Source organism: Boleophthalmus pectinirostris, unplaced genomic scaffold (assembly GCF_026225935.1).
Source record: "Boleophthalmus pectinirostris isolate CB_2022bp ecotype Guang Dong unplaced genomic scaffold, ASM2622593v1 HiC_scaffold_515, whole genome shotgun sequence".
Taxonomy (NCBI): domain Eukaryota; kingdom Metazoa; phylum Chordata; class Actinopteri; order Gobiiformes; family Gobiidae; genus Boleophthalmus; species Boleophthalmus pectinirostris.
The window spans coordinates 1-17,018 of NW_026571411.1; the positions used below are offsets into that span (position 1 = coordinate 1).

Below are 17,018 nucleotides of genomic sequence, written 5' to 3' on the forward strand. Positions count from 1 at the left end.
TTTATTTTCATCTCCAAAGCTCAAAATGCTCTGTTCCACCTTGTGATGTCATTTAGTGGTAGTTTTCAAGTTAGCAACTGCCTTTAGTTCAATACAGATTGACAATTCTAGGCATGAAATTAGCCAAATTATTCTAGTGAAGGTGTATGGAGTTTAAAAACACAGTAGAGCACTTCCTGTATTACCACATGACATCACAAGGTGGAACAAGAGTGTTTTCTGTTTGAGAGAAGAGCTCAGCCTAAATATGCAGAGTTTGCTTTAAACCTGTAAATGAAACAAAGCACAACTCCAGGTTTGTGTGTGATGAGAAAACAACTTTATAACATAGATCACAAATAACGTAAGGTTTGGTCTCATTAAGATTTTACATTTCTTTTTGTGGAAGTCTTGGTTTCAATACACAGTTGTATTTATCAAGGTAGGTTGATCAAGAATAACCTGTGTGCTCATTTTGCATATTACCTTTCAAAAATGATCTCCACTGTACTTTTGGAACTGGTTCTTTTAGCTTCAAGACATTCTGTTTTTCATCTATGTTTAGGCAGTTGTCTAATCCTGGTTAGCCCCAGTTTAGTCCTGTTTTAGTGTTGTGTTTTTCCTTCATAAGCCAATAAACAGATTAAAAGATAAAAGTAAACTGATTTTGTTTGTTCACCCCTTCTCAGTCTGGATGGAAACCTCCAGCGGCTGCAGTCCCTGTGGCAGACTCTGTTCGTGGACATGAAGAGCCTCTTGTCCTGGCAGTACCTCATGAGAGACATCCACATCATCAAGACCTGGAACATCTCCATGGTAACGCTCACAAAACTATATATATATTAACCACTATTTGTAAAAACTGTAACAATGAAATTTAGTGCAGAATGTCAAATGTAAGTAATTAATATGATAGATATTTTATTTATTCCAGTGGAAATTCATTAGGTAAATTAATAATTTATTATGATATATTACAATAATAGACTGTATATGTAAATTGCTAACCCACTAGTCGCTGCGTTCTTCCAAATAGGAAGCGTTCATGGGTGCGCTTTTGGCTCCATTGACTCTGTTTCCAACTGACTTTACATTAGAAAATTGTCACCCGTTTCTCCATACCTGCTGCAGTGAGCCTTGTCATTTTGCTCTTAAAATGTTCGTATTAACCCGCTCTACATGATCCTGGTGTTTCATGCTTCATGAGGTTCATTTGACTGGAGCCAAATGCTATGGGTGACGTCACACGTCACACTTGGTCCAGTTCTTTATACAGTCTATGGATCTTACCCTCCTCATTCTCTCCTCTGTCTCAGTTTAAAACCCTGCGTGTGGAGGAGTACCGTTTGGCCCTTAGAAACCTGGAGCAGCACTACCAGGAGTTTCTTCAGGACAGTCAGGACTCACACATGTTTGGAGCAGAGGACAGGATGCAGGTGGAGGCCAACTACAACAAGGCCAACCAGCACTACAACACTCTGGTGACCTCCGCTGAGCAAGGTATGCATCAATGTACAGGGTTAAACAAATATGGGGACAATTTAGAAAGTCTAAAAGAAGTATTTATTAAAGGGCCTATATTAGGCTATATAATGTTGTTTCCTCATCAAAAACATAACTGGATTTGTGTTTTGTTTCATTTACACATGTTTAACACACAAGCAAATTTCTTTATCAAACAGAAAACACTCCTTGTGATGTCATGTGATCATATAAGAAATGCTCAACTGTTTTTTTAAAATGCTATACAACTTCAATAGAATTATTTGGCTGATTTCAGCCCTGGAATTGCCAATCTCTACTGAACAAAAGGTAAAAAGAGCTGTCAACATGAAAACTACTGCTTCGTGACATCATAAGGTGGAACAGAGCATTTTGAGCTTTGGAGATGTAGACAGACTAATTATAACAAGTCACTCAAACATGTGTGAATGAAACAAAACACAACTCTGAGTATGCTTTTGAGGAGGCTTAAAGCTCACAAGAGTCAAATGTGCATAATGCAGGACTTTAAAAAGTATATCAAAATAGATCCTATATTAAAAAAGAGGGCTTGCATTTCATTCTTTTTTTAACCACTCCATGTTTTCGTGAGACTTCTTATTTTGAAATCCACCCTTGTTTGTGTGTAAGTGACTGTTGGGTTCCTGTTTCAGGGGTTGAGCCTCCAAAAGCAGGTAAGATTCAGACCTGTGTGCACTGAGGCTGGACTGGCACATTTCAAATCATTTTACTCATAATAATTTGCCAGTTTTTCTTCCTAATCATCACTGCACTATCCTCTATGTCTATGGGCATGTTCACAGTTTGAAATTAACAAATGGACTAATAATTGACTATGAGTGTGAAATTAGAATGATCTAACTCTGACTTGTAAAAGCTAAGCAGGCATGACTTAAAAAGACTTGTATTGCACAGTAGCTCACATTTTAAACCAGAGCACCCTGAATAAATTGAAATACTTTATGTGCACTATGTAACTTTTTGACTCTGCCTGGAATGTTCCACAGTATGACATTAGACAGCTCTAACTTAAATTTATTAAATTACAGGTGGTTTTATAGCTCAAAAATACCTAGAAAAACAGGTAGGATAGGAGTGTGAGTGGGGTTGCCTCTCCACAGATCTGACCTGTGACTTGGTTTGATTCGATGTTTAATCCCATACTGTGTAACATTCCAGACAAAGCAATTATATCCCCATGGAGAAAAGTATTTGAAGGACCCTCCACCGGAAAAGTTACACAGTGCACCTTTAACATATCAGCCAGTATTGTTATTCGTATGTCTATGTACAATGTAAAGGCACGTGTTAATAAATTATATTGCAGTAAATTTGTTTTAGTAGTAGAAATAGTGGATATAGATTTGGTACACACAAAATGCTAATTATTGTATATGTTTTGACTGTGGTATTTAGTTAATAGACTATAAACTAAAATACTGGTATTCAATTGCATGTAAAGAAAAAAAAATAGTCAGTATACTATGTGTGTGCATTTAAAATCTAGTACATATTGAATAGTTGAAATATTGACAATTCAAATTTATTCACATGTGTCTTATCTTCTCAATTTTGAATCAAGTTTAAAATTAGACATCTAGACATTTTACAATTTTTAAGTCCTAAATAAAACAATGCCTAGATGCCTACTTTTTACTCAACTTAAAATTTCACTTTGGTATAACTTGTCCTCGGGGATTAAAAATAAAAGAACAAACAAAGTTTTAACGTATTATTTTGTTGTTTGTCGATGTTTTTCACACATTACTCCAGGTGAGCAGGATGAGTCTGTTTGTAAGACTTACCTGTCAAAGCTCCAGGACCTAAGGTTTCGTTTGGAGGGATGTGAGAACCGGACCGTGACCAGACTGAGGCAGCCTGTGGAGAAGGAGCCCCTCAAAGCCTGTGCACAGAAGACCGCAGAACAGATGGTATGTGATATAAGATCAACCTGGAAAGACTCAGACAGACACAAATGCAAAGCTAGTGGAAAGTTAGTAAGCTTTATTGGATTTATAATCTTTGTCGTTCAGACCCCAGCAGAAGACATGTGATGAAGGGCGTGATTAGTTGATGAGAGAAGTCTTTCCCCCCGGGCTTGGACATTGAGGTGGTAGAGATGAGGCGAAGGAGGGTGAGAGGGATGCTGAAGGATGAGAGCGAGGGACGATGGGAGGAAGAGTGGGCACTAGGGAGGAGGTAGGGCACGGCACAAACTGAAGTGGCAGAGCAATTGCAATGGGGTTTTAAATTAGGCAGAGCTGATTGGATGAAGAGGTTCAACGAGCTACGGGGAGGAGTATTTGGAGTGAGGTGATGAAGGCTGAGGAGTAGGTCAACTCTGGAGAAGCGGTGAGGTAGACAGGAGCGGGATTAGGTCTTTCAGGCTGAACTCACACTGGCTGTTTAACATTACTATAGCAAGGTTTAAGGTTTAATATTATTATAAAGTATGACTGGGCAATATGGTAAAAAAACAATCAAGATTTTTTCCCCCATATTGATCAACCTTGATTTTCTATTCAATCGTCTTCCAAAATGCACTACCGCTGCAGACAGAATCAGATGTGATGTATGTGCCTTAAATTAGGTCTTAAGTTTCACTCATTAATGGTGTGAAAATATTCATTTACGTTCCATAACTTGGATTATAAAGATGAGACGCACCAGAGGAAAGAAAAAGAAGAGAGGAGGAGAGGAGCTGCGCCTGGATCAGAGATAGGGAGAGGGAGCAAGGCAGACGACTCCACACACACAGAGACAGAGGGAGAGAGCCAGATTGTGCAGATTTAAGTCAAAATTTACGCAAGAACACTTTGGGGAGACATGAAGAAGTGACGTGCTGTGATAAATTAATAGAGATAATGGAGAATTGATTAGTAAATACGTGAATCTAATTTAAGTGGATTTTTCTGGTTGATTTGACTTCATGTAAACCTTGGTCCCTTTTAGCCTCTGACAAGATGTTTTTATCTTTTTACGGTTTTCTCCCTGAACAGAAAGTGCAGTCGGAATTGGAGGGTCTGAAGAAGGATCTGGATTCAATTGCTGATAAAACAGAGGAGATGCTGTCAGCTCCTCAGACGCTCAGCTCTGGTCCAGTCCTGAGATCTGAACTGGACCTGACCCTCAAAAAGATGGACCACGTCTATGGGCTATCCTCGGTCTATCTGGACAAGTAAGACACAATAATATTGATCCCATTAATTGTATGTGGGGTCCAATTTTAGTAGGGGTTTATTTTTTACTTTGATGCAGTTTTTTTTTTTTTTTCATTAGACATTTTTTTTATTTATATTGATAAGGAGAATTACTTGGTCGCAGTAGTTCATAAGTGAAACACATTTAAAGAGCATATAGAGTAGTGATGATCATTAAATAAGTAAACAAAAGACAACAGGGCTGAAATTATCCAAATGATTTAAGTGTATGAAGAGGAGAACTTCCTGTATTACCAGATGAAGTAGAACTCAGCCTAAATACGCGGGGTTTGTGTGTTAAATATGTGTAAATGAAACAAAACCCAAGTCCAGGTATAGTTTTGGTGAGGAAACAACTTTATAAGATAGATCTGAGAATAGTGTAATATGGGCCCTTAAGTGTACTGTACTGTTTTAGGCTTTCTGTGATAGGTGGCTTACTGTTACATATATTTTCTCAGGTTGAAGACCATTGATGTCGTGATCAGAAACACCAAAGACGCAGAAGACACACTCAAATCCTACGAGACTCGACTTCGTGAAGTTGGAAAAGTCCCAGCCAGTAAAAAAGAAGTGGATGAGCATCGCAGTCAGCTCAAGGTCTACTGAAATAGTTATTTTAAATGTGCTTCAGCATAAAGGCATACACATTACACACATTACAATTACAATGAAATTAATTGGACTGCTATACTCAACACTTCTTATTCTGAATTATATTTACATTATTAAATCTGTTTAGTGTCATCAAAGCCTCTATGATAAATGAGTGGACTTGTCTCAATGGAGATATTATTGCTTTCCCTATGTTCCACAGTATAGTATTATTTAGCTCCATGGTGAAAAACAGGTGCCACCACCAGACCAAGTTAAAAATGTAATCTGTAGAGAGGTACACAGTAAGAATGCATGATTTTCAAGCTGAGTTTAAGAATTAAAAGCACCTGTAATTCAAAAGTTAGCACCTTTATGAGCAATATACTGCCATATTGTGGAACATTCAAAGCAAAGCAAAATCTTCATGACACAAGTAGATGACTGAAAACAACATATTTCCTTTAAACAAGACAAAATTGATCCAAATGTGTTATGTAGCTGTTATTTATCCTACAAGAAACTTTTGAACAGTTTCATGTAAATAAAAATTCAAACATTACAAGGCTTTCTGGGCCAAATACAACCAAGAAACCACCAGTTTTATTGCATCACTTTATTGGGTGAGCAGATATTTAGAGGCTGATATCCAATCCAGCATTTTTTTCAGTATCAACTTTAACTTCATAATTTTTGCTCAACAGAAAATGCGATCTGAAGCTGAAGCTGACCAGGTGGTGTTTGATCGACTTCAGGATGAGTTAAAGAAAGCTTCAGCTATCAACGACAAAATGAGTCGAATTCACAGTGAACGTGACGCAGAGCTGGAGCACTACAGGGGCCTGGTGGGGGCGCTGTTGGACCGGTGGCAATGTGTGTTTGGTCAGATCGACCTGAGATTAAGAGAACTGGACCTTTTGGGGAGACACATGAATGCATATGGACAGAACTACGAGGCGCTAATGCTCTGGTTAAAAGAGGCACGGCAGACACAAGACAAGATCCAGGCTGTGCCAATAGGGGGCAGTAAGAGCCTTAAGGAGCAGCTGACTCAGGAGCAGGTTAGAGATTGTTGCCAATTTTGTGATATCACTTTTGTCCAGTCAGCTGTCTTGTCATTATAATGATTGGAATACTGACTGTATTTGTTCCAGCTAGTACTTGTTCTAATATATAATAATAATAATAAAAGTATATATTATGTATTATTTATACATTTTATTGTTTGAATTGAAAGAACTTGTGAGCAAAGTATGTTCACAGTATCCTAACCTCTGTTTTGTGTTTTTATGGATCCTAATTTTATGTGGTTATATTTGTAGAAATTGCTTGAAGAGATTGAGAAAAATAAGGACCAGATAGAAGACTGTCAGAAAAATGCCAAGGCTTACATTGATTCAGTCAAGGTACATAATTATAGTTTGAACTTTTATGCCGTTTTACAATATATGGCTAATATTTGTGTTCATGTAGGATTATGAGCTGCTGCTGTTGACTTACAAAGCGATGGAGGACCCCACTGTGTCTCCTCTGAAGAAACCCAAAATGGAGGGTGCCTCTGATAACATAATTCAGGAGGTACCAGTTTCCAATGACAAACACAGTTTAATCAAATATTTGTTATTTCTTAATTGTATATTTTTCTTTCAGTATGTTAATCTGAGAACTCGCTACAGTGAGTTGATGACTCTCACCAGTCAGTACATCAAATTCATCATAGAGACACAGCGCCGCCTGGAGGAAGAGGAGGTATTTGCATTTACTACAATTTTCTATCAAACAAGAACTCATCAACCACTTCTCCCTGCTAACTAGTTAGTGTATGGGAAACTCATTCTTACTAAGTCTTTCTAAAATGTTGGCACAAAAATGATTTAACTTAATAATGGCAAAAAAACACATGACTTTTTAAAATGTCATGCCAAATTATTTTTTTCTAATATTTCACATAACAAATCAATAATAAAAAATACTATGTTTACAATGAATTACAAGATGCATCATAATTTTGTAAAGTCAAGTTAGTCAATTTGCAATATTATAAAAAAATTCACCTTTGATGGTAAAAACACTTCAAAAATTCCCATACAATATTCATTTTAACTACTAGCATCAGCCTTAACTTAGTCATGTATTTACATATCTCCAGTATGTAGCTACATGTTTTAAATAATAATGCCTTGATTTGTTATCCCCATAACCCTTAACATCTCTGTTTCTTTTGCTCCTTTTGCTTTTACTAATACAGAAAGCATCAGAAAAGCTAAAGGAGGATGAGAGGAGGAAGATGGCGGAGATGCAGGCCGAATTAGACAAACAGAAACAAATCGCAGAGGCTCAGGCAAAATCTGTGGAAAAAGCAGAGCAAGAAGCACTACAATTAAAATCTCAAATGAAAACTGAGGCTAGTAAGAGACAAGACGCAGCTGTGGACTCTGAAAAGCAAAAACTAAATATTCAACAAGAGCTACAGCAGCTGAAGACTTTGTCCGACCAGGAAATCAAGTCTAAAAATCAACAACTCGAAGAGGCTGTGATAACGCGCAGGAAGATAGAAGAGGAAATTCATCTTATAAGGATTCAACTAGAGACAACTATAAAACAAAAGACAGTAGCAGAGGGAGAGTTGGAGAAACTTAGGGACAAGGCAGCAGATGCAGAGAAAATTAGGAAAGCTGCACAAGATGAAGCTGAGAGATTGCGCAAACAGGTGAACGAAGAAACGCAGAAGAAGAAGCAAGCCGAAGATGAACTTAAAAGGAAATCTGAGGCCGAAAAGGAGGCAGCCAAACAGAAACAAAAAGCACTAGATGATTTGAAAAAGTATAAAATGCAAGCAGAGGAAGCTGAGAGGAGAATGAAGCAAGCAGAGGAGGAAAAAGTTCGTCAGATTAAAGTTGTGGAGGAAGTTGCTCAGAAATCAGCTGTTGCTCAACAACAGACAGCGAGCTTTAATGAAAAAACATCTAAACTGGAGGAGTCTCTCAAGAAGGAACAGGGCACAGTGCTCCAACTCCAAGAAGAAGCAGATAGATTAAGAAAACAGCAGGAGGAAGCAGACAGGGCCAGAGAGGAGGCGGAGAAGGAGCTGGAGTTGTGGCGTCAAAAAGCTAATGAAGCATTAAGGTTGAGGCTCAAAGCGGAGGAGGAGGCACAGAAGAAGAGTCAAGCACAACAAGAGGCAGAAAAGCAGAAAGCAGATGCAGAAAGGGATGCTAAGAAAAAGGCCAAAGCTGAAGAGACCGCTCTCAAACTGAAAGAAAATGCTGAGAAGGAGCTAGAGAAACAACGTGCTTTTGCCGACCAAATCGCACAACAGAAATTAACCGCCGAACAGGAGTGTATAAGATTGAAAGCGGATTTTGAGCATGCAAATCAACAAAGAGGTCTGTTGGATAGCGAACTGCAGAGGTTGAAAAATGAAGTTTGCGAAACAGAGAAGCAAAGGAAGCAACTTGAGCAGGAGCTGGCGAAGGTGAGAGGAGAGATGGACGCGCTGTTACAAATGAAGGCCAAAGCTGAAAAAGAAACTATGTCAACTTCAGAGAAAAGTAAACAGCTATTGGAGACTGAAGCACTTAAAATGAAGCAGCTCGCAGAAGAGGCAGCCAGGCTGAGGTCAGTGGCAGAAGAAGCGAAAAAGCAAAGACAAGTTGCAGAGGAGGAAGCAGCGAGACAGAGAGCCGAAGCTGAAAAAATACTTAAAGAAAAATTAGCTGCAATTAATGAAGCAACCAGACTTAAAACAGAGGCAGAGGTGGCTCTTAAAGCCAAAGAAGCTGAGAATGAGAGGTTGAAGAGACAAGCAGAAGATGAAGCCTATCAAAGGAAGTTACTGGAAGACCAAGCAGCACAGCATAAACAAGATATCCAAGAAAAAATCACGCATTTGAAGAGTTCGTCCAATTCAGAGCTGGAGAGACAGAAGACCATTGTTGAGGAAACACTCAGACAAAAGAAAGTGGTGGAAGAAGAGATTCATATTATTAAGATCAGCTTCGAAAAGGCAGCTAAAGAGAAAGCAGATTTGGAAAAGGAGTTGAAGAAGCTGAAGGATGTCGCAGATCAAACACAAAAGAGTAAAGATAAGGCTGAAGCTGAGGCGGAAAAAATGAAAAAATTAGCTGCAGAAGAGGAGAAGAAACGTAAAGAGGCAGAGGAGAAGGTGAAGAGGATTAAGGCGGCAGAGGAGGAAGCAGCCAGGCAATGTAAAAATGCTCAAGACGAGGTGGAAAGACTCAAGAAGAAAGCAGGAGAAGCTAACAAACAACGAGAAAACGCAGAGAAAGAGGCAGAAAAGCAAGCTGCTTTAGCAAAAGATGCTGCTCAGAAATCCACTGCTGCCGAACTTAAAGCACAAAATGTCCTCACCAAAAACAAGGAAGATGTTTTGGCGCAAGAGAAGCTACAAAAGGACTATGAAAGTGCTAAGAAACTAGCTAAAGATGCAGAGCTAGCTAAAGAAAAGGCTGAGAAGGAGGCAATGCTGTTGAGACAGAAAGCAGAGGAAGCAGAGAAGCAAAAGAAGATGGCAGAGGAGGAAGCGGCGAAACAGGCGAAAGCTCAAAAAGACGCAGAGAAATTGCGTAAAGAAGCGCAGGAAGAAGCAGCAAAGCGTACTAAAGCTGAGGCAGATGCTTTGAAGCTAAAACAACAAGCTGACGCAGAAATGGCTAAACATAAAAGTGAAGCAGAGCAGGCACTCAAGCAGAAATCTGTTGTGGAAAAGGAATTGATTATAGTGAAATTACAACTGGAAGAAACAGATAAGCAAAAAGGAGTGCTAGATGACGAGCTAAAGAGACTCAAGAAGGAGGTGGATGATGCCGTCAAGCAAAAAGCACAGGTTACAGATGAACTGGCTAAAGTTAAGAAACAAATGGATGAACTGCTGAAAATTAAACTTAAATTTGAGGAGGAGAACAGGAGGTTGATGCAAAAGGATAAAGATAGCACACAGAAATTATTAGCAGAAGAAGCTGAAAAGATGAAAAGTTTAGCAGAAGAGGCGGCTAGGCTAAGCGTGGAAGCTGAGGAGGCCGCTAAGCAAAGACAGTTAGCTGAAGCTGACTTAGCGGAACAAAGAGCTTTAGCTGAGAAGATGCTAAAGGAGAAGATGCAAGCTATCCAGGAAGCAACCAAATTAAAAGCAGAGGCGGAGGAGTTGCAGAAATTGAAAAACCAAGCGCAAGAAAAGGCAAAGAAATTGTTAGAGGATAAAGAGCAGATCCAGCAAAAATTAAACAAGGAAACAGAAGGATTTCAGAAGTCACTAGAAGTCGAACGCAAAAGACAACAGGAGATGTCAGCAGAGGCAGATAAGCTGAAGAAGAAAGTGAAAGAGCTAAGCGATGCACAGGCCAAAGCTGAGGACGAAGCCAGGAAATTCAAAAAACAAGTGGAAGAAGTGAAAGTACAACTCGAAATTAGTGAGAAACAGACTTCTGAAGTGGTGGTGAAAAAACTGGAGACTCAGCGGTTACAGAGTACCAAAGAGGCAGATGATCTGAAGAAAGCAATCGCTGATATAGAAAAAGAGAAAGAGAAACTCAAGAAGGAGGCGGAGGAGCTGCAGAGGAAATCCAAAGAGGTATTGTTAAAAAAAATTAAGGAAAAAAAAAGGATTAGTTAGGATTTTTATAACTTTAAACACTAAATTACAGCAGTATTGGTGTATTGACATGGATGTAAATTGTTGGTGCTTTTAAACACTCGGTCAGATTGTGTGGTTCCGTTGTATAAAGATGTATTCCATTGTCAGTGTATAAACATAAAAGGTGAAATTGTAAGTGAATTTTAAAGACCTTTTTCTGTCTAGGCGTTTGACTAACCACTAAAGAGATACACTGACTATGGAAATAATATACAACTCTAGTAACCTCTGATCGTGTCAGCAGTTACATTTGAATGTCATCTGCACAATACTGCAAAAACTCAAAATGAGATAAAATGTTTTCTTCAGTTTAATATGTAAATTTATGCACTACAGACCAACTTACTTTAGTCTTTTACCATTTATGTACTGATTAATCATAGCTGACAAATTAGATTCTCATGTACAAATACATTTTTTACTCAATTTCATGTAATGAAACAATTCTTTCATTATGTGAAATTATGTTAATATTTATGAAAAAGCACCAAATTAAGTAGTTAGATTATGGTTACACTTCCTTTACAACCTAATAAAAAATGACATAGCTACAAAACAGCTCTCCATGGAGTCGGCCACTCTGGCTGTTTTGTGACTTAAGTGATATATGTTAATTAAGTACTATGTAATAGAGTTAAGTTTCCATTTCTATTTTCTCATTATTGCTTTGTATCCCCCTTACAGATGGCCACCGCCCAAAAGGAGCAGGTGGAGCAGCAGAAAGCCCTCATGCAACAGTCCTTCCTCCAGGACAAAGAGGCTTTACTGAAGAAAGACAAAGAAATGGAGGAAGCCAAGAAGAAACTAGAGAAACAGTTGCAAGATGAAATTAAAAAGGCCAAAGCTCTCAAAGATGAACAAGAACGTCAGAGAAAGATGATGGAGGAGGAGCAGAAAAAATTACAGGCTGTTTTAGATGAAGCCCTTAAGAAACAAAAGGAAGCTGAGGCAGAGATGAACAATAAACAGAAAGAAATGCAAGTGATTGATAAGAAGAGACTGGAGCAGGAGAAACTTCTGGAAGCTGAAAATAAAAAGCTCAGAGAAAGACTTAAGAGCTTGGAGGGTGCTGCTGCTGCTACTGCTGCAAAACCAACCACAACCGAAACTAAAGAGATCGATGTCCAGACTGATAAAGTACAGAGTGAACAGCAGCAACTCGTAACCATGACAACAGTCACAACAACCAAGAAAGTGTTCAATGGATCAGTTGAAGCGGATGGTATAAAGAAAGACAGAGAATCACCTTTTGCTTTTGATGGTATAAGAGAGAAGGTACCTGCTGAGAGATTGCATGAGATTGGTGTTCTAAGCAAGAAGGAGTTTGACAAGTTGAAAAAAGGCAAAGCTACCGTGCAAGATCTCGCCAACACAGATAAAGTAAAGACATGTCTCAAAGGCCAGGGTGTTATTGGTGGTCTTGTAACTCCAGATAAAGAGAAGATTAGCGTCTACCAAGCCATGACCCAAAATAAGATTGAACCCAGTACAGCTACAATGCTATTAGAAGCTCAAGCCGCCACTGGTTTCATGGTTGACCCAGCAAAAAATAGACTTCTAACAGTGGATGAGGCTGTGAAAGAAGAGGTGATAGGTCCTGAACTGCATGATAAGATGTTGTCGGCAGAAAGAGCAGCAACTGGATTCAGGGATCCCTTCACTGGTGCTAAAATCTCACTGTATGAAGCTATGAAAAAGGGATTGATTGAGAAAGAGCCAGCAACAAAGTACTTAGATGTTCAACTTGCAACTGGTGGTATCATTGACCCAGTTAACAGTCATAGGGTGACACTACAGACAGCATACAAGCAAGGACAATTTGATCCAGATTTGAACAAGAAGCTCTCCGATCCAAGTGACGATTGCAAGCTTTTCATTGACCCAAGCACACAAGAGCAGCTGACCTACAAACAGCTGCTTGAAAGATGTACAAAGGATGCAGAAACTGGTTTGTTGATTTTGCCAGTAACGGAGAAAGCAGTTCATCCTGATAGGACCTTCACAGATGCAGAGGCAAAAGAGATGTTTAGTAAGTCAAAATTGGATGTGCCTTTTGGAAGATTCAAGGGGAAAAATGTTACCATCTGGGAGATTATCAATTCAGAATATTTCACTGAAGACCAAAGAAAAGATCTAATTCGCCAGTACAAAACCGGGAAGATTACAGTCGAGAAGATTATCAAAATTGTCATCACTGTTGTTGAGGACAAGGAGAAGAATAAAGATAATGTTTTTAATGGTTTGAGGTCTACAGTTACTGCCAATGAGCTGTTAGAGTCTAAAGTTATCAATAAAGACCTGTTCAATAAACTCAGCAATGGTAAAGTTACTGTTAAGGAGATTGCTGACATGGATCAAGTAAAGAAGGCATTGCAAGGAACACCAAGTATCGCTGGCTTGCTGAACGAACCAACAAAAGAGAAAATGCCTTTCTATCAAGCCATGAAAAAAGATTTACTGTCCCCAGAAACTGCCTTAAACTTCCTGGAGGCTCAAGCTGCAACTGGATTCATGATTGACCCGGTTAAGAACGAAAGGGTCCCAGTTGATGAAGCAGTTAAGTCTGGGCTTGTTGGACCAGAGTTGCATGAGCGACTACTTTCTGCAGAGAGGGCGGTCAGTGGCTATCAAGATCCATATTCTGGTAAAAAGATATCACTGTTTGAAGCCATGAAAAAGGGTCTTGTGAAGAAAGACCAGGGTGTTCGTCTACTGGAAGCACAACTGGCAACAGGTGGAATTGTCGATCCAGTAAAAAGCTATCGCATCCCTCACGATCTTGCATTCAAGCGTGGATACCTTGATGAAGAAACTAGCAAGAGTCTAAACAAGGAAAGTGATGAAACAAAAGTTTATTGCAATCCTAATACACAAGAAGATGCTACCTATCAACAACTTATTAGCAAATGTGTCACAGACAAAGAGACAGGACTGCCCTTGCTTGACGTTGTCAAAGAAGGCACCAAAACCAAAGGAGGAAAAACAGCTAACGGAGGCTAAGACTAAAGAAGCTCTCCAGAAAACAATGGAGCTTGACTATGGGCCATTCAAAGGTAGAAAAGTTACAATTTGGGAGATTATTAACTCTGAGTACATAACAGAAGAGCAGAGGATTGAGCTGATCAGACAATATCGAACGGGACATGTCACAATTGAAAAATTAATCAAGATTGTTATTACAATGGTGGATGAGAGAGAGGACAAGAAGAAAGAAGACGCTCCATTTGAAGGTCTTCGGGCCCCAGTCTCTGCCAATTCTCTGCTAGATTCAAACATCATTGACAAAGCTACATTTGACAAGCTCCAACAAGGTAAAATCACACCTAAACAAGTTAGTGAGAGTGATGCAGTTAAGAAATATCTAAAAGGGACAGACCAAATTGATGGAGTGGCCATGGGAGATGAAAAGATGAGTATTTATCAAGCAATGAAAAAGAACATTTTGCAGCCAAAGACAGCTATGGCACTACTGGAAGCACAAGCTGGTACTGGTTTTATAAGTGATCCAGTGAAAAATCATAAACACACAGTGGACGAAGCTGTTAAGGATGGAGTTGTTGGACCCGAACTTCATGAAAAGCTGCTATTGGCTGAAAAAGCAGTGACTGGATATAAAGACCCATACACAGGAAACAAGATCTCCCTCCTTCAAGCCATGAAGAAGGAGCTTGTCTTGAGAGAACATGCAATTCCCATTCTGGAAGCTCAGTTTTCCACAGGCGGTGTTATTGATCCAATTAGCAGTCATCGTGTCCCTAATGAAGTGGCAATCAAACGTGGATACTTGAGCAAGCAAATGGTCAAATCTTTCAATGAACCTTCAGGAGATGTCAAGTGCTTCACAAACCCAGAAACAAATGAAGATGTTACCTACAAACAATTGCTGGAAAAATGCATAAGAGATCCTACTTCTGGCTTGTGCTACCTGCCAGTGTCCAAAGTAGAAGCTGCACCTGTTGAAAAATCCTACCAGGTTACCGAAGAGCAAGCACAAACTGATTTAGCCAATACCCAAATTGATATTCCAGGAAAAGGTGCGACAGGGAAGACTATGACCATCTGGGAGGTCATGAATTCAAATATGCTGCCAGATAATGAAAAACAAAGGCTTTTGGAGCAGTATCGCCGAGGCCTAATTACAAAAGAACGAATGCTTATCATCATCATTGAAATTATTGAGCAAAGAGAGGATTTGAAGATTGAACAAGGCATGTCCTGTGATGTTATCAGAAGGCGAATTACCATAGAGGAGCTTTACAATGCTAGAATCATTGACTTGAACACGTATAACCTTCTGAAGCAAGAAAAAATGACAATTCGGGAAGTTATGGAAAAGCCCACAGTTAAACAGTACCTCTTTGGCACCGGTTGCATTGCTGGTATTATGTCAGACATGCCTAAGAGAATCAGCATCTATCAAGCAATGAAAAATGGCCAGTTGAAACCAGAAGTAGCTTTGAATCTACTTGAAGCTCAGGCAGCAACTGGATTCATAATAGATCCAATCAAAGATGAATTGTTGACAGTTGACGAAGCAGTACGCAAAGGTTTAGTTGGTCCTGAACTACATGACAAGCTCCTATCAGCTGAAAGAGCAGTCACTGGCTACAAAGACCCATACAGTGGTAAAGTTATTTCAATTTTCCAAGCAATGAAAAAAGGTCTTATCCCAGAAGACTATGCTTTGAGGCTATTAGAAGCTCAGAATGCAACAGGCGGATTGGTGGATCCAGAATACTACTTCCGCCTGCCCAATGATGTGGCAATGCAGCGTGGTTACATCAATAAAGAGACACTGGACAGAATATCAGAACCAAGTTGTGAAATTAAAGGTTTCATTGATCCAACCACAGATGAAAAACAATCTTATGCTCAACTGCTTAAGAGAAGTAGAGTTGATAAAGAAACTGGCATGCGTTTGTTGTCACTGGCTGATCGTGCTTTGCTTTTCAAAGGTCTCAGAAAGCAAATTACAATTGAAGAGTTGTTGCGTTCACAAATTATTGATCAAAAGACATACAATGAACTTTTAGAAGGAACTATCACTGTTGAAGAAGTTAGTAGAGATCTCAGAAAATACCTTGAAGGCACAAGTTGTATCGCTGGTGTCTATGTTGAATCAACCAAAGATCGTCTATCCATTTACCAAGCCATGAAGAAGACTATGATTAGACCTGGCACTGCCTTTGAGCTCCTTGAGGCCCAAGCTGCAACTGGATATGTGATAGACCCAATCAAAAATCTTAAACTTACTGTCAACGAAGCTGTCAAAATGGGAGTGGTAGGACCAGAATTCAAAGACAAACTTCTATCTGCTGAACGTGCAGTAACTGGCTACAGAGACCCCTACTCTGGTAAAGTCATCTCTCTTTTTCAAGCCATGAAAAAGGGGTTAATCCTAAAAGATCATGGTATTCGTTTGCTAGAAGCTCAAATAGCAACCGGAGGTATTATTGACCCACAAGAAAGTCATCGTCTGCCAGTGGAAGCAGCTTACGAACGTGGGTTATTTGATGAAGAAATGAATCAAATCCTTACAGATCCATCAGATGATACGAAAGGCTTTTTTGACCCCAACACAGAGGAAAATCTCACTTATCTTCAGCTCATGGAGAGATGCATGACAGACCCTGAAACTGGCCTGGCGCTACTGTTGCTTAAAGAAAAGAAACGTGAAAGGAAGACATCGTCAAAGTCTTCTGTTCGCAAGAGACGAGTTGTCATTGTAGATCCAGAAACAGGCAAAGAGATGTCCGTCTATGAAGCTTATCAAAAAGGACTAATAGATCACCAAACTTACATTGAACTGTCTGAACAAGAGTGCGAATGGGAGGAGATAACCATCACCTCTTCAGATGGAGTCGTTAAGTCAATGATTATCGATAGGCGATCAGGAAGACAGTATGATATTGATGATGCTATTTCAAGGGGTCTAATTGATAAATCAGCACTGGATCAATACAGAGGTGGCACACTGTCTATTACGGAATTCGCAGACATGCTTTCTGGAAACATGAGTGGAAATAGATCACGTTCTTCGTCATTTGGTTCTTCCTCTTCCTACACTATGAGTCCAATACCGTCAATCA

At 39.4% G+C, this 17,018-nt stretch overlaps 1 protein-coding gene across 1 annotated transcript; it reads left to right on the plus strand.

The window, feature by feature from the left end:
- The first annotated feature begins 677 nt into the window (after positions 1-677).
- On the plus strand, positions 678-14,079 carry LOC129411668 (plectin-like). Its single transcript, XM_055163122.1, has 12 exons — positions 678-795; positions 1,296-1,479; positions 2,136-2,156; positions 3,256-3,413; positions 4,482-4,660; positions 5,144-5,282; positions 5,981-6,337; positions 6,599-6,682; positions 6,750-6,854; positions 6,927-7,025; positions 7,525-10,866; positions 11,614-14,079. Exons 1-12 carry the CDS (start codon positions 724-726, stop codon positions 13,927-13,929), a joined length of 7,056 nt encoding a protein of 2,351 aa, XP_055019097.1. The 5' UTR covers positions 678-723; the 3' UTR covers positions 13,930-14,079.
- The last annotated feature ends 2,939 nt before the right edge of the window (positions 14,080-17,018 follow it).